The sequence below is a fragment of the Peromyscus californicus genome, unplaced genomic scaffold, assembly GCF_007827085.1.
Source record: "Peromyscus californicus insignis strain IS unplaced genomic scaffold, ASM782708v3 Scaffold_15__1_contigs__length_86483966, whole genome shotgun sequence".
In the NCBI taxonomy this organism is placed as follows: Eukaryota; Metazoa; Chordata; class Mammalia; order Rodentia; family Cricetidae; genus Peromyscus; species Peromyscus californicus.
In genome coordinates this window covers 68,805,702-68,832,373 of record NW_026294447.1, presented here as the reverse complement: position 1 = coordinate 68,832,373, position 26,672 = coordinate 68,805,702, and the positions used below count along the sequence as shown (strand labels likewise).

The 26,672-nt window shown below is 50.5% G+C and overlaps 1 protein-coding gene across 2 annotated transcripts in view; it reads left to right on the top strand.

Moving 5' to 3' along the window:
• Positions 1–26,672, top strand: part of Esrrb (estrogen related receptor beta) — a 104,238-nt gene that overhangs the window by 50,424 nt on the left and 27,142 nt on the right. For both annotated transcript variants that reach the window (XM_052739226.1, XM_052739227.1), the window contains 2 exons: positions 2,201–2,604; positions 18,018–18,134. In XM_052739226.1, coding sequence (XP_052595186.1) covers positions 2,201–2,604; positions 18,018–18,134 — 521 coding nt within the window. The remainder of the gene's footprint in view (positions 1–2,200; positions 2,605–18,017; positions 18,135–26,672) is intronic.

The following is a 26,672-nucleotide window of genomic DNA, read 5'->3' as shown; positions in this document are numbered from 1 at the left end:
ACAAGATTCCAGTTGTGAAGTAGCAATGAAAACAGTGTTATAGTTGGGGGTCACCACAGCTCGAGGAGCTGTATTAAAGGGTCACAGCGTTAGGAAGGTTGAGGACCACTGCATGGGTCTTTCATCCAGTACCTGCAGCTCCCTCTCTCTTGATAGGTTTATGTGCAGATGGGTCACAACCCCAGGAGGTGTCCTGAAAGTGATTGCGCTTCAGTGGGACCAAAAGCCCCTCGGCAGTCACATTAACAACTCCGTGGCCTTGGTGTTCGACTAGGCCAGGGATTGTTACGTGGGTGTAATGACAAAGGCCCCCTTGGGGAAAGAGTTGACAAGTTACCTTCAAGTGACACTGGAGGTGTGAGCCCTCCGGCTCTGGTTCCTTCCTTCCTGCCCAGGAGTCATTCTCTTCCTGTTGTTTTCCCAAGACTTTTCTCTTTGCCTTTTCCCTGTTCTGGGTGCACAAGCTGTTCCGTACTCTCTCCCTGCACAGAGGCGGGTCTGAGAATGAGGCCACTTTTGGAAATCATGTCTCTATAGACAGTTTTGTTTCTTTGTTTGTTTGAGACAAGGTCCCTATGTAGTCCTAGCTGTCCTGGAACTCTTTATGTAGACCAGACTGGCCTTAAACTCAGAGATCTTCCTGTCTCTGCCTCCAAAGTGCTGAGATTAAAGGCGTGTGCCACCATGCCTGGCACCTCTGGACAGTTTTTGAGGCAATCTACCCATGCCACCAGCCTGAGACCAGATCCTAACTGAACCTGGTGAACAACCAGGCTGCCCTGAACACTCCATCAGTCCAGTCCCTTTCATGTGAACTTGGCTGGAGAGACAGGGCTCCCAATAACCAGAAATACACTATTATCTCACAGTTGTTGGGGATCCCAAACCGTCTGCCATATTGGTGAGACTCCAAAGCGTTCTTGGAGGTTGGTCCAGGCTTAAAAAAAAAAAAAAAAATCAGGCAAAAGGAATATGGTAAGCAGAGCACTTGCCTAGCTGACATGAGGCTCTCTAAAAGAGAAAACAACTCTGGTTAAGGCTTAGTGGTGCAGGCCTTTAATCCCCAGCGGGAGGCAGCGGCAAGCAGCGGCAAGCTGATTTCTGTGAGTTTGAGCCCAGCCTGGTCTATAGAGTGAGTTCCAGGACGACTACACAGAGAAACCCTGTGAAGTCACGTGGTGGTGTAGGCCTGTAAGCCCAGCCCTTCCTTAGCTGAGGCAGTAGGGTGCAGATCTTGAGGTGAGACTGAACTACCTAATGAATTCTGGACCAGCCAGGGCTGCTCTCACAGATTCCATCTCAAAAAGAGAGGAGGTAGGAGGCAAAAGAGAGAGCTGTGTAGAATTGGGTTTGCCCGGTTCCTTCATGCGTTCTAATGGAGACTGCCTTGGTGGACTGGGGGGCCGGGTGCAAGCTGGATTATTCAGGGGCTAAGAAGGGAAAATAGAAACAGTGTGTGTGTGTGTGGGGGGGGGGGTGCACTCCTTACGCTGGTGAAGTCTCTGAGTTTGAGGCCAGCCTGGTCTATAGAGTGAGTTCTAGGATGGCCAGAGCGACAGGGAGAAACCCTGTCTCAAAAAACCGACCACCCCTTCCCCTCCCCCCCCCAAAAAAAGGGAAAATAGAGAGTCCAGAAATCACACTTTAGATAGGGCCTCCAATACCAAGCCTGGACCTCAGGTAAAAAAATCAACAACTGTCTATCTGGTTGGTGCCTTTGGTCAAACTGTCTCTCTTTGCTCCAGTTAGAAGATTTGGCAGTCTTGGTGAAGAACTGAGGATCCCACGCTTGAACTTCACAACTCATTAGGGTTGGAGGGACTGAAAGGGGCTAAAAGCCTCTTTTACTGAGGTGAGGGAGGCTGCATACTTGGGACAGGTACATTGTCAGCCTCCACTTACTGTCAAGGTAGGAAGGTTGGCCAGATATTTTAGGAGGGATGGTTAAAAGCATCTTGTCACCTTTAGGCCAGCAATTTGCAAAGCACAGGGTGTGTGATTTGAAGTATACGAATGCAAAAGTTTCTTAGCACTCCGAAGTCGCGGAAGGCTGTTCTGGGTGGCTGCCACTGGTCTGGCCACCCTTACCTCTCACCAACGCCTTAGCTGTAGACACGCCCATGCGCCCCGCCCACTAGGCCGGCGCCCCGCCCACCTTCTCACTTAGCTTGGGACTGACTCCCGCGTTTTGTGTCCCCAGGCTGCTGAACCGAATGTCCTCCGAAGATCGGCACCTGGGCTCCAGCTGCGGCTCCTTCATTAAGACGGAGCCATCCAGCCCATCCTCGGGCATTGATGCCCTCAGCCACCACAGCCCCAGCGGCTCCTCGGACGCCAGCGGTGGCTTTGGCATGGCCCTGGGCACCCACGCCAACGGTCTGGACTCGCCGCCTATGTTCGCAGGTGCGGGGCTGGGAGGCACCCCGTGCCGCAAGAGCTACGAGGACTGTGCTAGTGGTATCGTGGACGACATCAAGTGCGAGTACGTGCTCAACGCCATCCCCAAGCGTCTGTGCCTCGTGTGCGGGGACATTGCCTCTGGCTACCACTATGGCGTGGCCTCCTGCGAGGCCTGCAAGGCATTCTTCAAGAGAACCATCCAAGGTGCGTGGTGGGCGCTGCAAGGCCTGGATTCAGGCTGTGGGTGGGGACTCTGTCCTGAAAGGTCCAGCATGCTTTATTTTCTTAAATTCAAATCTGGGTTCCCTGGGAGCAGAGGCGCTCTGGAGGACTCCTGTTTTGTGTCTCAATGTTTCTCACCCAGGGATTCTAGACAGGGGGTTCTAACCGTAAGACTGTAGATATACCGTGGACCTCCCTGCTGCACCCCTGAAACACCGAAGAAAAATCCACGCCAATACCCAGTCCTGAACTGTCAAATGCTCGACTCTTCCCTCCAAAAGTTTATTTTTTTGGTGGGGAAAAAGATAGGTGTTAGCATCCTTCGCCCCACCGTTCCAGACTTGTGAACTAGAACTCTAAAGGGTCTCTTGGTTCTTATCTTCATTGTAAAAGGGTAGGCCTGTCCTCGGTGGACGGGAACTGGCAGCTATTCTGTTTACCTTAGGCTGTTTTTCCAGTGCGTTTGCATATCACTTGGGTCACCTGCTGGTAGCCCTGGGGTAGACACCTCTTTCATCTTGATGAAGGTGTTCAGGAATCCTGTTACTTCCGGCTGTGTAGGTAAGTGGAGGATAATGGTGGCCCAGCCCTCACTGGGCAGTCTCCTTCATGGCCCAGAGGGACTGGGAGAGATTCTAATCCTGTCAGGTTAAGTGTAGAACACGCTTCAGTCAGTCAGCCTGACTGAGTGCCTACGAAGCACCGTCTGTACAGGTAATTGAAAAGTGCTGATTCCCATCTGGACAGAGCGCCAGTCAGCTGGAGGAAACCCCGGGGGGTTGTTGCCTGTGTCTCCCAGTCTGGCCCCTCCCCGACTGTTCTCGGCCTTTCGGCCTCCAAGGTGTTCTGTTCCAGTGTTCTCCCTTGACCACTTCGGAAGAAGCTGGCCAAGCTTCCCTAGGATGAAACTATTGATTCAACAGATTTTTATTTGTTAATCTCCTCAGATAACAATCTGGTAGACCAATTGAGGGCATTAAAGGTTAGATATGTTTACAATTCTACTTAATCCATTGAGAGCCCAGGCTAACCCACCAAGCTCCTGACTCAGACTCTTGAACCATTTATTTCTTACCTGTGAGGTCAAACTCAGCTTCCTCGTGCGCTGTATGAGGCGGAGTTTTCTCTTTGGGGTTTGACAGCCCTCCGTAGGGTCAATTCAGTGTGTCAACAAGGCTGGCCTTGACCTCCGGTCCTCCTGCTTCTTCCTCCCAGATGTCCACCTGCTGGGATTAGAGGCATGCTCTATCCCTACCACAGCTAGTGTGTGTCGTGTGTATGTGTGTGTGTGTGTGTGTGTGTGTGTGTGTGTGTGTGTCTCACTTTTTTTTCTTTTTTCCCCATACTCTATTGGAAATTGAACCTAGGAACTGATTGTGTACGTGTGTGCTTGCTAATCAGAGCACAGCTTGCTGGAGCAGCTTCTCTCCTACAATGTGGGTCCCTGGGATGGAACTCCGGGCATCAGCCTTGGCTGCTAGCTTATACTTTCACTTGAACAGTGTCCCTTTACTATACACACTTTTGCTGTGACAACAAGTGTAATCTCTTGGATCACATAGGAAAAACTTTTTAATCAGCATATATTTCAATAAGGTAGTATAATTATTTTGATCTAATAAGATTTAGATGACTAAACTATTTTCGGGCCTCCGAGATTGCTCAGTGGGAAGAGTCTGCCGCCTAGCCTAATGACCTCTCGGTCCCCGTAACCCACATGGTGGGTAACTCCTGACCTCCACGTGGGCACTGTGGCACTCGTGCCCACACTCATGCCCACAAAGTAAATACAATGTAATTAGCCTATAGTAGTCATGAATAATGATATTTATTTGGTATTTTGTGACAGGGGCTTACTATGTAGCCTTGGCTCTCCCCAAACTCAAGAGATCCACCTGTCTGTTTCTGGAGTACTGGGAATAAAAGCATACACTGATATATCCGGCCGTGAATAATACTTTAAGCAAGCCCATTTTAAAAACATGTTAAAATGAGAGTGTCCAAAGTGTTAAGGCACGTTTTTTTGTAAGCCCTTATCACCACCGCTACCACCCCTCCCCGGCTGCAAATGTATTGAGCATCTTGTAGATCAGGCTTTGAGACAGATGAATGCCTCCAGGCCTGGCTGCTTTTTATTCCCTGCTTTGGTGCTGGGGGTGGAACCCAGGACCTGGTGCATATGGGCGTCTGCAGCTTTATCCCCCTGCCCTTGGGTGGAAGGAACCTGGGCTCTATATGAAATGGAAGGAACCTGGGATGTATATGAAATACGTTGTGCTCTATATGAAATACGTTGTGTAGCAGACAGTTCTGTCTCTTCCTTCAGCCATGGCAGAGAACTAGCAGCTCAATGAAATCTTACAGATCAGCGGATGTTTGCCACGGAAGAGATGTTTAAATCAGCGTATGTTACTGAAACCCTAGGTTTTTCTTCCTAAATTGGGACGTGGCCTTCCAGGCTCGTTGTTTTAGACACAGCTTTTTGAAAATGGGATTTTAGAAGACAGCATTTCCCTCCTCTTTTAATGGTGTCTTTAAACGGAGTAGGAATGTTCTAGATCAGATTTTCTGGAAGCTGAGGCTGGTGTGTACAGACCCAGAGCCTCTGCCACCCCCTCACCAGGTGGCCAGGAGTGTCTTCGGGAAGATCTGTAAACAGTACTAATTATGCGCTACCATGAAAAGGATACAGATCTCTTCCTAGAAGTTGGCTGAATGCTGTGGCCCTTATCTCCAGGAGAGGTCTGAGCTCATTACCTGGTGGGAGAGTCTTCTCTCCAGAACAGTGGAAAGCTAGCTTGAGGCCGGAAGTTGGCCGGATGCTCTCCTTAGTAACTCTTGGGTTTCTGTCTCACAAAGATTGCAATCATTGCCTAGCCCTAGCAGGCTAGCTGTTCCCCGGTCTCTACCCCTCAAGTACTGGAGTAACAGGAATTCTCCACCCTGGTTTTCATTGTTTCTAAATGCAGTCAAACAGCAAAAGAATGAAGTAATGGTTTGTTAAGTTCCTGCTCTGTGTAAGGTGCAGAGTGGAGACGGGAGAGGTGGGGATATAGATCATGTCTTCAAAAAAGCTGAATTCGGTGCTGAATGCTCAGGGGGTCTGTAGTCTTCAGGCATGGCAGTAGGCTCCAGACCAGAGCATCTTTCTCCTAACCAGGGAGATGGGGCCATTTTCCTTTATGTGTATGGTCAGGGAGGGTGTTTTTGGTATGAGGCAATGTGTGTTTGTTTGTTTGTTCAACTTTTGAGACCTAGTTAGCCCAGAATTTGCTGTGTAGTCCAGGCTGGCCTCGAATTCACAGATCACCAGCCTCTGCCTCTGGGCCAAACTGGAACCTAATCTCCTGAACTACACCTCAGCCTCAGGCCATCTTTTAAAAATCTGGTTTTGTGGGCTGGGTGGAGTGGTGATTGAAGTACTGGGGATGCAGTGGGAGGCCAGCCTGGTCTGCATAACAAGTTCCAGGTCAGCCTGGGCTACACAGAAAAGGTTTTTTAGTCTGTGGATCGATTCCCAGGCAAACTTCTGTAGGCTGTGAGCGCCACAGCTTTTCCAATGCGTTCATCCCTTCCTGTCAGAAATTGCTGTCTGCTCCTTCATGTAGGAAGTTTGCAGAAACTAGGATGTCATGACAGTCGTCTGGAGACAACCCCTGGAGGTCCATTCTCTGAGCTTAGCCGAGCAGGTGGGGAGAAGAGAGGGTTGTGAGGTGTTGGGCGAATCAGCCTGCCTCCAGATTTTGTAAATCAAGTAGGGCTGGGACCCAGACAAATCCAGCATGTACTTGTCATCTCTGGCTGCTCCTAACACGTGATTGAGCCAGGGCAGCTGGATGTTGGGCCACAAAATCCTAGACTTCCTACCCACCCCTTAGAGAGCCATACGCCATCAGTCTCCCAGCTTCCGCAGTGGTGTGAGTGGGATGTCTACACTGCCTCTGACAGGATTCATTGTTAGTGGAGCGAGCTTGCAGAGCTGGGGGATGTGGCGGCCTTGCCCAGAATAGATGAGCTCAGAGATAGACAGAGGCACCTTCCTGACGGACATGGAGGCTCCTGGCACAGGGAAGACAGCCATCTGATTGAATTTATTTAGCATATCTAAAGGGCGACTTGGGACTCTCCAGGAGGATAAGCCTGCCCTGGGAGCAGAGAAACTGGCAAAGGTGCCTACCTGCCCAGGAAAAGGGACGCTGAGGCAAGGGACAGCGAGATGGGATTAAACATCCAGCCGATCTGATTAATAGCTTTCTGATTATGACCTCGTTGTGAACTTGCCAGTCGGGTAGACAGATCAATTTCTTCAGGCGTTCTTTCTGCCTTGGTATCTCTGGGGCTTCAGGCTTTGAACTTGGGCGGAGGGGGTCTGCCCCTCACAGACAGCCCTCTTCTGGGCCTGGCAGTATCTGACTTTTAGGGGTCTTCGGGCTGAGTGTCGGTTTCCAGTCTGTGATACTGATTCCTCACTAATGAAAGCGGTAGGCGTGAGGTTTTCTGAGGAGAAACTCCAGGGTCTTGTCCATTGACCTTGGCCGCTCTTTACAGTGACTACCTACCTTTCCACTGGGTGTGGGTCCTTCCATCAAGAGCCACCAGTCCTCAGACAAAGTCCCCTCAAACCTCCCTCTGGTCCTGATTCCCTCCTCCTCAGTGGTTTTTGTTTTGTCTTGTTTTTAATGGTGATGGTACAGTTATCAGTGATGACGCTCGTAGACTTCATCCATCACCAGCCCTTATGATGTCACGGACACTATTAGCAGAGCTTCAAATCCCTGAGAGGACAATAAGCTTGGAAGGGACAAGCTTCCTTTCCCCGAACCCAAGGCCCCTCAAAGCTCCTGGCATGCAGGAAGTTCAAAGTGTCTGACCATGGGACAGGCCCCAAACAAAAGTGGTCCCTCATTTTCCCAGTAAGGACCAGCCAAAGACGTCCGGCCAATTTGCATATATATAACGAGTGGTAGTTAGGGAACTCAGCATGTAGCCCAGTGTTAGAACAAACAGTTATCAGGTGTGAGGCCTGGGTTCAGTCCCCAGAACAGAAAAGAAGGGCAGTGTGGAAAAGAACGTCAATCTGTACCCATCCTGACTGCCTAGAGAGGTGATCAATTTAGCGAAAGTGGGAGACACCCTGCCAGCACCTCCCTGATATGTGACTTGTGACAGGGAGCAAGTGAGGAGTCCTGGCATGGAGTTCCCTCTCACCAGAGGCCCTTCTGCAGGCTTGTCGGGGGAAGGTCCCCAAGGAGAAGGGCAGAGGCATGACTGATGGGTTGTTCTGTCTGGGACCACCTCCAGGTCTTTTGTCTTGGAGAAATGAGGCTGGTTGGTGAATCCTGGGGGACCCAGGACTGCTGTGGGGACAAAGCCCAGGAGAGGAAGGAGTCAGGACCTTGTTGTAGACCAGTGACAAGCCAGCTGGCTGACCTTGGGCAGGGACTTGAGTCCCCTGGCCTCGATTTCCCTGTTAGCAGAGCCTGTTACAGTGGATGCTCTGGAGAATGGGAAGAGTGGCGCCTGAAACCTCGTCAAAGGTGGGTGGGTGAAGTCGGAAAATGATTGGTCTGACTCAGTGGCAGTCCGAGGCCTGTTTAAGCTGATTCAGAATCGAATCATGCCTGGACAGTTTTGTAGGTGTAGGTAGCTATCCTTTTGAACTAGTGAGTCTTTTTGAGTCGTTTAGTAAAATGTGGCTAATAAGTAGTTCTTTCCTCTCAAGTGTTTTGCGGAAACTGAACCATGCGCATACTGTGTGTGTAACTTAGTGCCTGGGGTATAATTGCCATGAAATAAACAGTTAATTGCTGTTTATGCTTGACCAAAAGAAGCCATTGAAGGTTCCTGGGCCGGGAAGTAGCTCCCCTCTTAAGAGAAGAATTTTGGCAATGATAGGAAGGAAGGATCTGGAAGCCAAGGGTATCTGGGGGGGAAAAGAGGTGGGGTGGACTTAGGTAATGGGTACCATCTGGTTAGATCTAGTCTAGAAGGGAGGAGTGTGGTGGTGGTGGGTGTTAAAAGCTCAGTGACTAGTGGGAGTTAGGTGCAAGGGCGTGGGGGAAACATGCAGGGTGGAATGGTGGAAGCAGGCTGGGGAAGAGGGAGGACATTTTTGAAGTAGATGAAATTTTGGACACACCGAATCTCATCAGTTCAGAGATGTTGGTTGTCCAGGACCTGGCTCTGGGTTTTAAGTAAACTGAGATCTGTGGCTGTAGATCTCCAAGAATGTGACCTAGCCTACTTGATTTCCTTAGAAATGCAAATTTAGGGCCCTCCCCCTGGATGGAACGGCACGTGAGAGACTCCTGACCGGCAGGTAGTTTAGCTGTCTGGTTTACCACACCCTGCCCTCTCCCCCAGCTCGGTGCCTCTATTGTTGAGAGCAGGGCTGGGGAAAGCACTGGAGGTGAGAGCCTGGGCAGGTTGGGATGCGGAGGGATGAAGGGACGGAAGTGAGAACACCATTCCATCAGTTCTGAAGCACATTTGCCCTGGTTATGACTGTGCCCACACACTTGACCAGCACGGTGCCCGCACGGTGTGGTTGTCAGAAGCCTCGTGTGCATACATTAAAACTTTGAGAGCCAGGGCCAGTGGCCCAGGAGGAGCCTGAGATGGCCGTGGTTCCTCATGTAAAGAAACAGGTTGTTAGCTCCCAAGTTAGGAAGGAAGAGGGCAACAAAACATTTCAGAATCTCTTAGCTAATCTTTACATATATGTGTGTGTGTGTGTGTGTATACATTATATATATGCACACATTTACATATAAATATATATTGCATACCTCAGAATTCCCTGTGATCAAGTCTATATCTAACTAAAATCTAAAAGTAGTTTTAAATAAAAATGTGAAAACACTGGTTATACTAAAACAGCATTGATTTATTTATTTATTTATTTATTTATTTTTAAGTCAGGGTCTCTCTACATAGTCCTGGCGGTCCTTTTTGTGTCCCCCAGGCTGGCTTTGAACTCCCTGAGATCCACCTGTCTCTGCCTCCAGAGTGCTGGGATTAAAGGCGTGCTCCACCACACCATCTGAAGTAGCAGTTTAATTGGGGGTGCGGGTGGGGGTTCCTCTTCTCTTTCTTTCTTTTACATGCACTTGTGCATGTAATTTTCTCAGAGATGATGAAGTACACCTGCCAGGTAGAAGTGATTGACAGCCTCTGCAGAGAGAGCAGGGAGACGAAATGTGATCATCAGTCTTCACTAAAGCTGGTGGTGATGGGTGTGTGGTCCCCCGTGAAGAACCCAGAGAAGGACCAAGAGCACACCACGGTGTAGGGCAACTGGCCAGACACTGTTATCCTTTGGGAATTCTCTGTGGGGCTCTTCAAGCTTTCAGTTCGTTTACATTTTCATCCTTAACTCAACATACACACACACACACATACACACACACACACACACACACACACACACACACACACACACACACACTTACTTAGGTGCCAGGCACTATACTTGTAAATGAAAGAAGTGCCAGGTACGGTGACTCACACTTGAAAGTCTAGTACTTGGGGAGGCAGAGGCAGAAGGGTAGCATTGACTTGCTGGCCAACCTGGGCTATGTAGTGACTTTGAGGCCACTTTGGCTACAGAGTGACCAGGGAGAAGATGGGCTAAGGATGTAGCTCAGCTTGGTAGAGTGGCCCTGTGTTTGAACCCCAGTATTCACATACACCGTGTGTGGTGCTGAAGACTTGTAACCACAGCATCTGGAAGGTGGAGGCAGGAGGATCAGAAGTTCAAGGTCATCAGCTGCAGGGATTCCAAGGGCAGCTTGGAATAAGTGAGACTCTGTCTCAGAATAATGCAAAGGTGTCTGTCCTCAGTAAGGACACAGTTTAGACGGGGAAACAATGCAACAGACTTCTGACTGAGAGACTGTCAGTTGCTGTCAGTGGGGTTGGATGCAAGGGAGGAAGGTGTCATCCAGCAGGCCACGTGGACAGACCCATAACTGGGAGGAGATGGCCTGGAGGACAAAAGGAGGAGTTTGGGGTGGAGGGAGCTTAGGGTTCTGGGTTTCACAGGATGAGATTGGGATGGAGGGAGCTGATGGTTCTGGGTTTCATGGGCTCAGGGCCAGTATTGGTGATTCAGGTTTACTGGAGCCTCTGTGGGAGAGTTGGCTACACTGGCCAGAGACCCCAGCCCTGAAGGGCCTTGCCCTGGAGGTTGGATTTCTTTCTTGGTACTTAGGGTGAGGTAGGTGCTGTCCTCTTTCTAAGAGTTTGCTGAGAATCAAACCTAGGGCCTTGGGCCTGCAAGGCAAGGCTTCTACCCTAGAGCTACACCCTGGCCCACAGAATTTCTTAAATTTTAATAAGGTATCATTTCAGTAATTTTTGTTGTATTTTTTTTTGCACAGGGTTTCCCTGTATAGCCTTGGCTGTCCTGGAACTTGCTCTGTAGACCAGGCTGGCCTTGAACACAGAGATCTACCTGCCTCTGCTCTCCAGTGCTAGGATTAAAGACATGTGTTACCATTGCCTAGCTAATTTTAAGAATTTTTTAAAATCAAAATAATGCATACATCTAATTTAAAGACTGTAATAGAAACATGGGTTTTCTTTTTAAAAGTTTGTATTACACTTTGTACATTGTGTTTGAGCCCTTATACGACAGCACCTGTGTAGAGGTCAGAACTACCGTGTGGGTCCTAGGGTCCTCCTCAGGTTCTCAGACTTGGATACCAACACCTCGACCCACTGAGCCATCTCACTGGCCTTAGAAATGCAAAATTTCTAAGGAAAGGTAAGAGCTTCTGGCCCTACCCATTTTCCTTGGACCCCAGTCCAAAGTTAACCACACACACACACACACACACACACACACACACACACACACACACACACACCAAAACAAAACCCAGCATATTCTTAGTTACTAATGTTAATGACTTCATACCTGTACTTATCAGCTTAGCAATCTTGACTCCCCCCACCCCACCCCCGAGTCAAGGACCGAACCCAGGGCCTTGCGCTTGCTAGGCAAGCGCTCTACCACTGAGCTAAATCCACAACCTCCCCCCACTTTTTTTTGGAGGTAGAGACGGGTTCTCTCAGTAGTCCAGGCTGGCCTTGAACTCCTGCCTCCTTCCTTAGCCCTGAAGTTATAGGTATGTGACATTACACCCATTGTTGTTGTTGTTATTATTACTATCTGTCCCTATCCTGTATCCATCTCTCTTCATCCCCTCTTAAAAAAAATGTTTAGAGTATATACACATTTGGTTTAAATCTATTTTCTCTTCTATGTTTAATCTAAGTTACCTGTCTTCTGGGCTCTTCCGCATGGTGTGCTCCTGTTCCACTTGGGGTCGGAGCCCAGGCTGCACGAGCATGTTGGGGAGGTAGTGCTGCTGATGTCCTGCGTGTGTGCTTGCGTGCGTGTGTGCGTGCGTGCGTGCGTGCGTGCGTACGTGCGTGCAGAAAGGACTTTATTTCACACCTTGGCTTCCGTGGAATTCTGGCTGACAGCCATCACCTCCCACCCCGTCTAACCTGGACACCTGCTGCTAAGTAGAGAGCTACAGACAGGAAGCCTGTTCCAGATACTTGTGTTGAGGCCAGAGGACTTCCCCGTCTTTTTCTTCTTTTTGGAGACAAGGTCTCATGCAGCTCAGGTTGGTTTGGTCTCACCATGTGGCCTGTGCTGGTGGTGAACTCCTTCACTATCCTCCTGCAGCGACCTCCCACGAGCTCTCAGCTGACTTAATTTAACCCGAGTTGTGATTCTTTTTTTTTTTTAATTTGTTTTGAGATAATTACAGATCCCATGAAGCTGTGAGCAAAGTTAACAGTGAGCACTGGGCGTGTTCCTTGCCCAGCTTCACCTGTGTCAGCTCTTGCACAACCTGGAAATGGTTACAGATAACCATTTCCGGATTGCCATCTCACTGGTGTGGGGGTCTAAGTGTGTCAGCGCGGGGATGTAGACAGGTATGGAAGGGTGCTCGCTTGGTTATCTTGGTCTGTATGCCAGTGCGTACACTCACCCCTTCCTTCCTTAGTGTGTGTGGGTATCCTCGGAGTTGGCTCAGGGAGGGGGTGGGTGGTTCCACTTGTCCATTCATCTTGAGGGCTGCTGCTTCTCGGCTGCACTTGTCTGACTGGGCCCCTGGACATCATTTGCTCACATTCTTCACAGACTGTCAGCTTCCTCTTGTGCAGACCGTAGAGGGAGGGGTTCTTGGTGGCCAGGGGGCTGCAGAGCAGGTTTGAATCAGCGACACACTCACTTAACATACTCTTTCAGGAAAGCTATTTTTAGCCCACACCTCTCCCTATCTCTTGAATTATCTTGAATCTTCTGGGCCCGAAGCCTTCCGAGGTTCTTCTGGACTAGTGTGTTCATCCCTCTCTAGGCCCTGTTTTGGAAAGAGCCGTGGAAACAAGTTGTGTAAGAATCCAACCGCTTCCTTAGTTTTTGACCTAAGTGGCAGGCTGGAAAATCATTCTCTTAGATATGACAATGGGTATAGAGGAGCATGTCGCGTGAGGATGGCTTCAGTTTGAGAGAGCTGAGCAGTCTAAAGACCCTCCAGGAGGAAGCTGCAGCAGGCCCAGGATGGACCATTTGGCCCAGTCTAGGGCACTGCCAGTTGTGTGATGGAGTTACGGAGGCATCAGTGAGATCATCTGGCAGTGGATGAGGAGGGAAGGGTAGAGGCTTGAGGACACTGGACCCCACAGAGTGGAAGGGAATGTCTCTGTCCTCCAGGGCCGAGATAAACAAGAGCCCAGGCCTTCACCACAGCTGCTCACGACGGCCTCTGAGGTCAGCTGGAGCCTTGGAATTATTTTAGCCTAACAGCCTGTGCCTGAGCCTGGCTGGGGCTTCTGGCTTGCTTGCGGACAGCTGGAGGGGTTTCCTCTGGGATTCCCTTCTCAGGGTGGCCTAGGATCAAAGAGACGACCTCTTTGCCTCAGGGTCACACCCAATTCCAGCTCAACTCTGGATGTGCCTTCCTCTCCCTCAGGCACGAACAGAAGCTGAGGTCCCACCATCCACAAGTGATAGTGCTCTCAAGTGTCCCTGGGTGGACAGCCTTCAGTGTGGCACTGACAGGCTGGAGGCTACGTCCTCTACAGATACCCCAGCGGATCTGCCTGGATGGAAGATTTAGTTTGCCAGCCTTGACTGCCTGGATGCCAAGGTCTATGCTCCACTCAGTCCTGGTGTGCAGAATTCACCCAACTTTGAGATGGAAACTGCACCCATTTTATAGATGAGGAAACGGAGGCTCAGAGAAATTAGGTGACTCAACTTGCCAGAAGTGGAGTCTGCCTGTGTCTACAGTGGACAAACGTCTGGGTTGAGACCTGAGTCTGAGCTAGCTGTTTGTCTAATGTCCTGTTCACTAACTTGGTCACACCTGAGTTGATGGGGTATGTGTTGTTTGTGGGGGGGTGGGGAGCACGCACTCGCTTGCTCGATCGAGAGTGTGCACACCACTGATGCCCGCTCCCTGTGCTGAGATCTCCGGGACTCCCCTTGAGACCACAGGAACAGTGATGAATTAATCTCATCACTTTATCAAGGAGGCACTTACAGAAATTACAAGGCGAGGCCACCAGCCTGGTTTTGCTGGCAGCCAGCCGCCAGGCCCATAAAACAAATTGAAAGGAACAAAATAAATAAGTGAAATTAGAAATACACACAGGCGCACACACATGCACACCCTGAAAGGTCAGGAGCATGGTCCCACACTCACTGTTAGCCTCAGGAAGCACTCTTGCCCTGTCCAATTGGCTTAGGAAGATGGCAGGACCAAACCCACCCATGCTGTGACCCCGCCCCCCTCCATTCTGAGGAATAACCTGTGGCTCACCCTCACTCAAGGGGTGGCTGGCTGCAGGGTAGCGGAGAGCAGAGCACAGCCGTCAATTCCCAGGCTGCTTCTGCCAGAGTTGTGCTATCCCTTCTCATTCGTAAAAACTTTCAAACAAACAAACAAACAAACCTTCACTGTATAGCACGTCTCATTCTGGTCTCTGATCTTCCTAAAGCCTCAGCCTCCTTGTGGCTGGGATTACAGGCATGCACCATTATTCCTGGCTCTCCTCTGTAAGATGGGGAGAAATTGGCTGAGTTAAAGACTTAATCTACGTTGAGCAGACATGCAGCTGCATCACTGAATGCTTGGTTATTTAGTGGTTAGTGTGCTCCGGGAACCTACTGTGTGTGAGTCAGGTCGTCAGGTATTTGGACTGTCAAGAGGAACCGGCCTGCATGGAGGAACTAGACAGGACATGGATGGTAGGGCAGCATGGGGTGGCTGGCAGAGAGAAGCAACACCTCCCCAGAGGGCACTTGGTGAACTTGCCTGTGTTTGCCAGTTCCAGGAACTGGGGAGTTGGAGGGGCTCAGGCTGTGGGGCTCAGGCTGTGGATGGTGTGAAGATGGTGGGGTAGGTTACAGGTTACAGAGCCTCTGAGAAAACACACACAGGGCACAGATGCACTCGCTAAGCCTGTGTGCCCCTCTCTTGTTTATCTTTGATGTTGTCATGTTCATCCAGGTGTAGTGGACGACATCTGTAATCCAAGACTGAGGAGGCCAAGGTAGGAGCATCCCCGAGTTTGGGGCCAGCCTGGGCTACAAAGTGAGATGTCCTCTGGTCTCTGAACATACACTGTGGGCACTCGGGACTCACACATGCACACACACACACACACACACACACACACACACACACACACACACACAAATGCAATACAAACGCACAAAGAAAAGATTGATTAGGTGTAATGAGAGGTCACAAGGGTCTCTGAGGTCCCTTGGTGTGAGCCTTGGGGACTGTGGCAGTGTGGTAACTTGGGCCCAGCAGTGACACTGCTTCAGAGCCCTTTATCATTGGTGGCCCACAGTTCATGCTCTGCTCTAGGAGACCTGGCAGCGTTTCCATGTCCCACCCTGGGAGGCTGTGGCATGGGTGCCCTGGGACACTTACCTCCCCTTCTGGGTTAGTAACAGAAGCTTGTCTTTGTGAGTGAGGCGCTTTCTGATTTCTTCAAGCTCCGTGTGAGGTACGGGGGAGCTCACATAGGGGGCTCTGGGCATGAGGTGGTTCCTTTTGGCTTCCCGAGTCTCCGTTGCTTGGTCTCTGAGTTGGGCACTGATAGGCCAGCTCAGAGTCACGAGAACTGACTCAGAGGCAGCACATAGTAGGTTTACAATAAACCCTAGCTATTACTACTGTGAGTGAGATGAGGACCTGGTGCCTTCTGTTTTTGTTTTTGTTTTTCTAATACCAGGCTTGTGGGCACACAGTCCACATTTGTTAAATGAAGAGAGGGGACTCAGGGTGGACACTGTCCCTGTTTTCACAGAGACGATGGCTTTGTAAAATAAGCCCCTCATGTGCCGAAGTGGTTTGCTGTTCCGTCTTAATCTTTAGAGACCGTCTGGCCACATAGCCCACATTGCCCTTAAACCGTTGAGCATCTTGCTTCAGCATTTCCAGTGCTGGGACTAATTGAGTGGGTTGCCATCCTTAAGCGATAGTTTCTTTATTTTCTTTCACTGCATTTGTGTGTTTTGAGACAGACTATGTTCCTGTGGCCCAGGCTGCCCTCTGATTACTGTTCTGTAGCTAAAGATGACCTTGGACTTCTAATCCCCCTGCCTCTACCTCCAGGTGTTAGGATCCCAGGTGTGCACCACCAGGCCGGGTTTATGGGCTGTTGTGTGTAGCACCCAGGACTTCATGCACACCGAGCAAGCACTATATCAATGGAGCTACGTTCCAGCCCCATTCTGTTTCCAAGATATGTGGTCCAGGCTGGCCTTGAACTGGATTTGTGGACAAGACTGACCTTAACCTGTAGATGTAATAGTCTTATTAAATAAGAATAAACCCGGAGCCAGATATTGGGGTGAATGCTGGAAGACCAGAGAAGCAGAGCAAACCACAGCCACCTCACCTTGCCAGTTCCTCAGCTGATCCTGTTTCCTCAGACTGGAAGCCTCTCAGTCCTCATCCAGAATGAATCTCAGCTGAACTGTGCTGCTCAAAAGCCTAAAAGTTTAACCAGCCAAAAGCTTCTAGTTTCTGGTCCTCACATCGTATATACCATACTGCTTTCTGCCATCACTTCCTGGGATTAAAGGCTCTTGTTACCACGCCTGGCTGTTTCCACTGTGGCTTTGAACTCACAGAGATCCAGGTGGATCTCTGCCTCCCAAATGATAGGATTAAAGGTGTGAGTGCCACCATTTTCTGGCCTCTGTATCTAGAGGCTGTTCTGTTCTCTGACCCCAGATAAGTTTATTAGGGTGCACAATATTTTGGGGAACACAATATCACCACATTAACCCCCTGATCTTCCTGCCTCCAGCTCACCTCCCAGGTGCTAAGATTACAGACAGTTTTCTGGCAAGCCTGATGACCTAAGTTCAATCCCATGAACCTCATGGTGGATGGAGAAAACTGACGCCCACCCGGGAAGTTGTCCCATGACCTCCACACACGGGGACTCATACTTCCCTCACCCCCCAGTATACATGCATGCACACACAAATAAATGAAAAGACAATTGTAGTCATAATAAAAATAAAGTGATAGGAATGCGCACTGTGATGCCTAACCTGGGCTACAACTGGTCTTTTTTTGTTTGTTTTAATTTCTGTCTGTCTGTCTATCTTTCTGTCTATCTTGAGGCAAGGTCTCTCTGTGAAGCCCTGGCTGTCCTGGAACTCACAGTGTACAACAGGCTGGTCTCAAACACACAGGGATCTGCCTGCCTCTGTAGGGATTAAAAGCATGCACCGCCTCACCCAGCCTAGGCTACAGTTTTTTAAAGTGACTTTCCACGTAAGGTTTTGTTCAACCCTTCCCTGAGGAACTAACAACTGTTTTGCAGTTGAGAGAACTAAGGCGAGGTGATGGGAAAGAGATTTCCTCAAAGTCGGGAGCTAGGTGGCCCGGCCCCCAGTGGGAGGCAGAGTCCACGCCCTGCCCAGGTTTTCCCTGGCTTTTCCTAGTGACAGGTGCTGGAAGAGCTGGGGTGGTCTGTGCTGATGCCCAGCTCAGCACCGTTGCTGGTTCTCCTGGCGTCAGATGCTGTCTCAGCATATTTTGATGTCACCCCCTCATCCCCCATCCGGTGGTTGTTAGAGAACCATTCTCAGGAGAATGATCTTTTCCTCCCCAGGTGGCTGCTCGGGCCACCCAGCTCCCAGGCTGGAACCGGCACGGGAGAGAATTGACGCATCCCGGAGGGAGGGCCACTTACGAGTCCCTGCTTCCAGCAGTACTTCCGTTGGCAACCCTGGGTGGGGCACATCAGCTCTGGCCAGCTAATCCCCAGTCAGCCTAAGGGGTTGGGGTCCGGGATGGACAGACAGCAGGCACCTGGCAACCCTCTCTGTGTTACAGGCAACATCGAGTACAGCTGTCCAGCCACCAACGAGTGTGAGATCACCAAACGGAGACGGAAGTCCTGTCAGGCCTGCCGCTTCATGAAATGCCTCAAAGTGGGGATGCTGAAGGAAGGTAAGAGGCCCCCAGCCGACTGCCAGGGCCAGGGCTCTGCTCGGTTTGTCATGGTGGGGAGTGTTAGGTCTGTGTGAGGATACCTATAGGCCCAGGGCCTCCCTGAGGTCAGTGTATGTGTAGGGGTGTGTGTGTGTTTGTGTGTGTGTGTGTGTTATCTTGTATCATGGCTGCCATGCTGTAGCCTGCTGGGCTTCTCTTGGAAAGATGTGGGCTAGTAAGGTAGAAGTCGGGAGGTCCCAAGGATCCTATTCGGAGTCTCAGCTGGTAGCTTGTCACCCAGGGAAGTCCTCATTTGGGCTAGGATGTCCCCCTCCCCCATCTTGGCAGGAGGACTTAGAACTCTTGGTGCTCCCTCGGGTTTGGGGGTGGGTAATGGCACACTCCTGGCTGGAGTATGAGGAGTGACCCTTGCTTCTGATGGAGTTCAGGACATGTCTCTTGCCTGGTAAGTGTTTCCCCACCCACCCCCGTTTCTCTTCTGTCTTGGCTTCTGGCTCTCCCCCCTGTTGCTTTTTCCTCTAGAGTCATTTGGTGCATTAGGTTTCCATTGGGTGCAACAGTCAGAAGTCACAAGCGACAACTGGGTTGTTTTTAGTTCCATCAAAAGGTGTTTTGTTTTGTTTTTAATCTGTTGGCCATTTAGCTTTTAATTTTTATGTGTGTGTGAGTTTCTACATGTGTATATGTGTATACCTGGTGTCAGAAAAAGGCATGTGATGCCCGGGAAGTAGTTGTAAGTTGCCATGTGGGTGCTGGAAACCGAACCCCGGTCCTAGATTGAATTGACTAAAGCATGGTGATATTAATATCGTGGCATCTTGTGCATCTTGTTTACTTGGAAAGTGGCCACTGGGAAATGTGAGACGGGGCTCATCGTGTGGAAGGCTGCGGCAGGGCCCTTCCTCACCACTTACCTGGATCTGCCTGGTTTGAATCTTGTTCAGTATCATTTTGGGAATGGTGTGTGTGTGTGTGTGTGTGTGTGTGTGTGTGTGTGTGTGTGTGGGTTTGCGCATGAGTGTTACAGTTGCACGTACACACACCACTGTCTGCACCTGTGACTCCCTCAGAGAGCCAGTGCGAATTCTTAATAGACCAGCTTCTGCGCCTTAATCCTTCCCGATGATGTGGAAGGAAACAGGAAGTTTATGGGGATGAGGAGCAGGACAAGCTAAGGAGAGGACAAAGACAGCTTGAGGTGCCGTCTTCCCGGGGAAGGGCAAGGTGGGGTGGCTGGTCTCCCAAACCTAGCTCAGCCTTTGGCAGGCCCGGAGCTTCCCCCCTCCTCCCTCCCCTGTGCCTGCTGGGGAAGTGTCCACCTCGGAGCTGTGTGCCTGTGAGAGAGCTTGGACAGAGCTAGGGAACATTCTGGGTGGTTCCTCTCCTCACCTGGGCTTAGTTAGCACCTGCACCTGGAAGCCGCAATCAGGACAGCCTCCAGCCGCCTCTTGGGTCCGCAGTGCCCTGGGCTGTAAGGTCCTGTCTTGGTTCCAGTTCTGTTGCCTTGATGAAGCACCAGGCCCTAAAGCAATGTGGGGAGGAAAGGGTTTATTGCTCATCACTGAGGGAAGTCAGGACAGGAACTCAGACAGGGCAGGAACCTGGAAGCAGGAGCTGAGCTGAGGCCACGGAGGGGTGCTGCTGACTGGCTTGCTCTCTCTATGTCTTGCTCAGCCTGCCTTATTACAGAACCTAGAACCACCAGCCGAGGGGTGGCACCACCTACAAGGGGCTGAGCCCTCCCCCATCCCATCGCTAATTAAGAAAATGCCCTACAGGCTTGCCTATAGCCCGATTTTATGGAGGCATTTTCTCAATTGAGGTTCGCTCCTCTCAGATTGAAGGGGTTCAACTCTCCCACTCTTTCAACTGAGTCTAGGTTTCAGTTCTCTGAGAAGGACAAAAACAGGTGTCTCTCCCCACAGAGGGCTGTTTGTCCACAACGCCCCTACATTTGGGATGAGGGGGTGGACAAACACAAGGTCTAGCTCAGCCTCACAGTGTCTCAAGGACAAACCCTGCAGCCCCCTTCCGAGTCACAAGCGTGTGCAGGGATGTCCAAAAATGATAAGACTCCACCTCAGCCAATTATAAGTATACTAGTATAACCGCTGCTTGCGTAACCAATTATGTATGAGATGACTTAACTGTCCCTAAAAACCCCCCTTAGCTGCGCTTAAAAGGAGCCATTTTGTACAGATGTTGACCCCTGCATGCTGGAATGTTAATAAATGTTCTTTGCTCTTACATACTATTGGGGCCTGGGGTCTCCTTCAGCGTTTCCTTGGACCCTTACAAGATCACTTTTAGCTTGTATCCACTTGACATCAAGCTGTCCAACACAAATCCCTTTTTCGTGTGTTCTTAACCCCTTTGGGGATGTGCCAGATGCTGTTTAGGGGCTCTGTGGAGGAAGCAGCCTCTTTTTGGTTTGAAATGGGCTGTGTTGGGCCTGCTGTATGTAAAACCGTGTTTCATTCTGCTGTCCAGTTTTGGTCTCGGTTGTGTGTAGGCGTGACCAAAATAGAGGTTGGACTAGGTCCCCTGCCTCCCACACCAGGCTCTTTCTGTTGCCGAGCTTCTTGGTGTTTTTGGATGAGGAGGCCCACAGAGGTATGCCTGCTTGGTCTCCTTAGTGTCCTCGGTGCTGGGAACCTGAGGGTGTCTGGGCTTCGAGGAGACTCCTTCCTCCTAGGCCCCAGAGATGGAACTGCTGCCGCCTTGTTCTGGAAGCTGAGGAGACACCAGGTCGGGCTGGAACCCACTGTGCAGAGACTCCCCGGCTGGAGTATGCCTCTCTGCCTGCTTTCTCGAACTCAGGGAATCAGAGGGAAAGGCAACCCTTTACGGTGATAAAAGGGGCCTGCAGGGGCTGGAGCGAGGTGTCTGCCACACCTTCAGCCACCCTCTAGCTTGACAGGATCAGGGCCCAGATCTGGATCTTCCTGTTGCATGCTCTCCCCCACACACTCCCCATAACAGGCACGGGATGGGGGGTTACCACTCAGTCCCCAGACAGTCGCAATGCACAGGATTCTCTTTCAGGGTTACCTAGCGCTGGGAAAGAGGAGGGCACTTTCTAGTGGTCCCCAGAAAGGGTCTCACCCATGACAGGAGAGGCATGACTAAGCACACTGAAGGGCAGTGGTGGGACATCCCTAGGCTGGTTCCTGGAAGAGAAGCCAGTAGGTGATGGGCGTCTCCAGTGGCAGGAGTAGGGTGCAGCAAAGGATACACGCCGTCCAACAGGGAGGACCTGCTCGGTGATCCCCAGAGTTGCCTCACCTCCAGGACTGGCTCCCCCCATGTCAGCCAGGTGTCCCCTGGGCTGATGGTGGTGTACTGATCCTGATGCAGCCATTAGGGAAGCTTTGCCTGAAGGAGGAAGGGAAAGTCATCAGGGCACACACCACCTTACCTCCAGTGCTGGCAAGCCTGTATCTGAAAGGGAAAAACGGACAGGGAACCTCCCGCGTGTGGGGGAAGCTGAGCTCCTGGCTCAGTGTGCATCCCCACAGGGCTCTGTGGTACCTGGCATCAGAAGCTCCATGGGGACCAGCCTCCCGGGAGGAGCAGGCTGCCTGCAGGCGTCTGGGTCCCTGCCAGGTAGAGCTCCTGGCGGCTGTCCCGGCTCCTGCTTTTGTTTGGGTGTCCCTTGCCATGTGTACAAGGTCTGGTCCCCAGGGCCAGCCCCGCCCATCCCCCTGCCCACTCCATGGCTGCCCCCCCTCCCATCTTCCTCAGTCTCTGACTTGATTCTGGAAACAAATCTCACACTTCCTGGTGCCGCTTCCTGTGTTAGGGTCTCACAGTCGGCTGGGCGGCGACAGGGGTTCCTGAGTCTTACAGGGAAGCAGGGGGCGTGAACACTCTTTTCCTCCCCACCATCTACGTGTCAGAACCTCATTACCCCCTTCTACCTAGCGGCTCAAGATGTCTCCAATAACTGTTTCTTAGTAAAATGGTCCATGCCGCTGATCCATGATTTAGGGGCTCCGGCCATGACTAGGGATGAAGTCAGATGTGTGGTGTCCTCCGACTCACGATCAAAGCATGTCAGGTGCCTCAAGTGGTTGGAGACTGATCCTGTTTTCCACATGGCTCCCTTCGACTTTGTCCCGTCTATGCTGGGATGACGGGAGCAGTCAGTGGCTGAAGGCAGTGTCCCCGCGTCTTTATGCAGATGCATTGTATGACAACTCACATTTTTAGGGAAAGGCGTCCTTTTCTCTGTGTGCAAAATCGAACTCAAAATCCGATGTGGGTTCAGAGCTGGCGACTGGCATTCTCTTTGTGGTTCTCATACTTAGTGCTCCCTGGACCTCCTTCCTTTACCTCCTTCAAGACCTGCTGTTCATCACCAGGTAAAGGTGAGGACCCAATGGGACAGCTGGGACATTGCCTTAGGGTCTCAGCAGCCCTATGGCAGCATTCACCTCGTGTTAGACTCACTCAGGTTCGCACATCTTTTCTACAGCTGCCCACTGAGTCGAGTGAGGCAACCTGGACCCATTGATCTTCTTCCTGGAGTTGGTGGTGGGACTCCAAGGAGGTGGCATTACCCTAGGCTGATCCTCTCTGAGTTCTGGAATCTGAATGGAATGAGATGGTCCCTGGCATCTCAGGTGTGGACTGACTCGGTCTCCAGAGCAGAAAACCCGCTTGCTGCATCTATATAGTGACCCCAGTCTTCAGTTCAGCTCTGGGACTTGAATACTTCACCCTAGCCAGCTTTCCCCTACCCACCCCACCTTCTCCTCTCCTCACTCACCCTCCCTCCAGCCGCTCCTGCCGTCCCCTCCCTCCTCAGCCCTGCCTGCCTTTTCCCAAGTGTTTTCTGAAAGATACTTGATTTCAGCGGGAGCTGGGCTGACGGCCATGCAATATGCTTTCACTCTCTTCGTGCATGTTGGGAAAGCAGAAAGCTTCTCTAGGGATTCTGGGTAATTGGGTTAGTGGCCAGCTCACGTCAGGAAATTAAAAGGAGGCCCTGATCAGGTTCCTGCTGCATGGGACCTAATGGTTTTGTATTTATAGAGTGCTCTGCCTCTAGCCCATGCCAGAAATACCACTTTTCTGGTCTTGTGAATGAAGGAAGAGAAATTCTTTTGCTTTTCCAAAGTACATTAATGTTTTGAAACAAGCCAACTCTCCAGCATGTCAGAGGACAGCACTGAGTTACTTTCTAGTCTATACACATGTGTGCCCCACGCTCCCCTCTTGATAGCTCACAAGATCTTCCCAAAGCCTCCTGAGTACTCAGGTGCACTGACCCCTACCTGGACAAGTGTTGATTGAATGACAGACAGCTGCTTCTGGCTGTGTTGAATTCTTATTACGGTTCACTCCAGGCATTCGACACCAGAACATTGGATCACAGGTTCGGCCCATCTGGTCAGACCCCCGCTTGACCATTTAGCAGCTCCCTGGGAAAGCTACTTAAACCTCCATAAACTTCACTTCCCTCCTGCAAAACTCGAATCATAGTAGTGGCCATAGTCATCTTGTTCTCCCCATCTCCAGGCATGTCTTATGTTGATCATTGATTAGAGATAGTCTTCACGTAATAGCATTGATGTTTGTTTCATTTTGTTTTTAACTGGTCGGTAACTGCATTTATGGGGCACAGTGTGGTGCTTTGCTTTATATGTTATAGGAAGATTCAGTCAAGTTAACGGGACATACCACATCACCAGTTTGTTTGGTGGTCTGTGGTGAGAATTACAATTCTGTATTAGTCTGGACATCTGTGGTGCATCTTTTTGTTCAGTGGGAGCTCAGGCAGTGCAGGGGGGTACAGACTTAACCTTCCTAGCTCATGGGGCTCTCTTTGATTAGCATCTCCCCTTTCCTAAAGCCCCTAAAGGTGATTTCCCTTCTGTGACCCGGAAAGCAGCCCTGTGGGGTCCCCCATAACCTGTCTGTCCATACTTAGCTGATGGTCTTGCTTCATATTGTCTTGAAAATGAAAACAGTAACATAGAAAATGTTCAATTAATTAATTGTAGGGCTGAGATCAAACCCAGGGCCACACGTATGCCAGATGAGTGCTCTACCTATCTGAGCTAGAACCCCAGTCCTCTGCCAGGGTCTCACTAAGTCTCTTGGGCAGGCCTTGAACTCTGACGCTCTCTGCCCCGGCCTCTTGAGTAGCAGGGATGCCACCAGGCTGGGCCAAGTAGAAGTTGTTTTTATTCCTTCCAGTTGGTGAGTACATCTTCTGCCTCAGTCCCTTGTGGCGATTTCTTGATTCTCTTTATTCAGAATGTAGTAGTTCAAAGGTCGCTGGCTGTTTAGGATAGGGTAGCAGCTCTACCATCTCAGCCTGTGACCGACTAGACTCACGACCCCAGTTCTCACAGCTAGCTGGGACAAGGGGTCCTTTCATTCACAGGCTTCCGGTAGAGCCGAATCACATGGGTACCCCACTCAGTGAAAGAGGCTGGGGGAGTCGCTCTTTTTTAGCTGGGGTGCGATGGGCTTGGAGAAAACGCTGTTGGTATGCAAGAAGGGAGTGTAGAGTATATACATCTTCAAAAATGTTTTCTTTTTCTTTTTCTTTTTTTCTTTTTTTTTTGGTTTTTCGAGACAGGGTTTCTCCGTGTAGCTTTGCGCCTTTCCTGGAACTCACTTGGTAGCCCAGGCTGGCCTCGAACTCACAGAGATCCGCCTGCCTCTGCCTCCCGAGTGCTGGGATTAAAGGCGTGCGCCACCACCGCCCACCCAAAAATGTTTTCTTAACATTTCTTTCTTTAGTGTGTGAGTGCAAATGCCACGTCGTGTGCATGGAGGTCAGAGGTCAGCTTTTGGGAGTCAGTTCTTTCCTTCCCATATGTGGGGCCCAGAGACTGAACTCGGGTTGTCAGGTTGGAGAGTAGACACGTTTACCTGCTGAGCCGTCTCGGCAGCCCGGGGCAGGTGTGGTTGAGAGCCTGTGCGGAACAGGAGTATTGACCCCTCCACCGAAGTAAGGCAGAAAGCACTCTTCAAGGCCCCCGCGCCATTCCCCCCTTTCATTTTTTTTTCCTCCATTCTTGGAGGGAACCATTTGCCTGGCTCTTGTGTTATTTTCTCTTTGCCTGTCTCTGTAGGTTCATCATCGAGGTTTTTGTTGGTTTGTTGAGACGGGGTTTCATTTTGTATCTCAGGATAACCTGAGCTCTCACCCTCTTCCTGCCTCGGTTTCTTGAAGGCTGGAATTACAGGGAGGAGCCGTCAAACTTAACTTCTGGTTTTATTCTGCTGTTTTGTTTTCCAGTTTTTAATGACATTATGCTTGTGAGGTTTTGGCGGGGGGGTTGTTGTTGTTTGGTGGGAGGGGTTTGGTTTTTTTAATACAGGGTCTCATTTTGTAGCTCTGGCTACCCTGAAATTACCCTGGAATCTGCTTTTGAGGTGGGTTTTTTTTTAAATTTTTAATTATTTATGTGTGCTAAGTGTAGTGACACGTGGCCTTTAATCCCACACTTGGGAGGTAGAGGCAGACTGGTGAGGCCAGTCTGGTTTGCATAGTGAGTTCCTGGTCAGCCTGAGACCTTGCCTCAAAAACAAAACAATTTGTGTGTGTGTGTGTGTGTGTGTGTGTGTGTGTGTGTCTGTGTGCCACCTGTTCCTGGGTGCCATTGTAAGCCGGAAGAGGGCATTGGATTCCCTGGAGCTGGAATTTCAGGCCGCTGTGAGCCCCCTGACACAGCCGCTGGGATCCGAACTCGGGTCCTCTGGAAGAGCAGCAGGTGCTCCTAACAGCTCAGGCACCTCTCCAAACCTAGGATTCTGGACCGCTGTAGTCAGTAGTAGCTTTGAGGTGGATGCTGCTGCTTCTTGCATAGTTTATTTTTTCATTTCTTCAACGTAGAAGCCAGTAAGCATTATGCTTTGCAGGCCATAAGTACTCAGCCCCACTGATGTAATGATACGTTGGGCTGTGTTTCCATAAAGGTCAGAGGCTGGGCTTGGCCCTTGAATGGGAGTCTACTAATTCCTTTCCTTCTCTACCACTGATGGGTGGCTTTGGGGCTTGTGAGCTCTTGCTGTCAAGGGAGCATCGTGCTTATGCTTGTTTCCCAGATGCACATGCACAAGAGTTATTAGCACCCCAGGAGAAGGGTTTGGGATACGTGTCTTCAGCTCAGTGTGTGTGTGTGTGTGTGTGTGTGTGTGTGTGTGTCGTATGTAGTATGTATATAGGTACCTGTGTGTGTGTATAGTATGTAGTATGTATATAGGTACCAGTGTGTGTGTGTGTGTGTGTGTGTGTGTGTGTCGTATGTAGTATGTATATAGGTACCAGTGTGTGTGTGTGTGTGTGTGTGTGTGTGTGTGTGTGTGTGTGTGTGTGTAGTATGTAGTATGTATATAGGTGCCAGTGCACAAGCCAGAAGAGGCCACTGGCTATCCTGCTCTATCGCTCTAGGAGACCCCTGCAAGCTGCAGTGGTCTGTCTGCCTCACACAGTGCTATGTTAGAAGACACACTAGCTTTTTACAAGGGCGCTGAATATTTTTTTGAACCTGGGTCCTCACATCTATGCAGCAT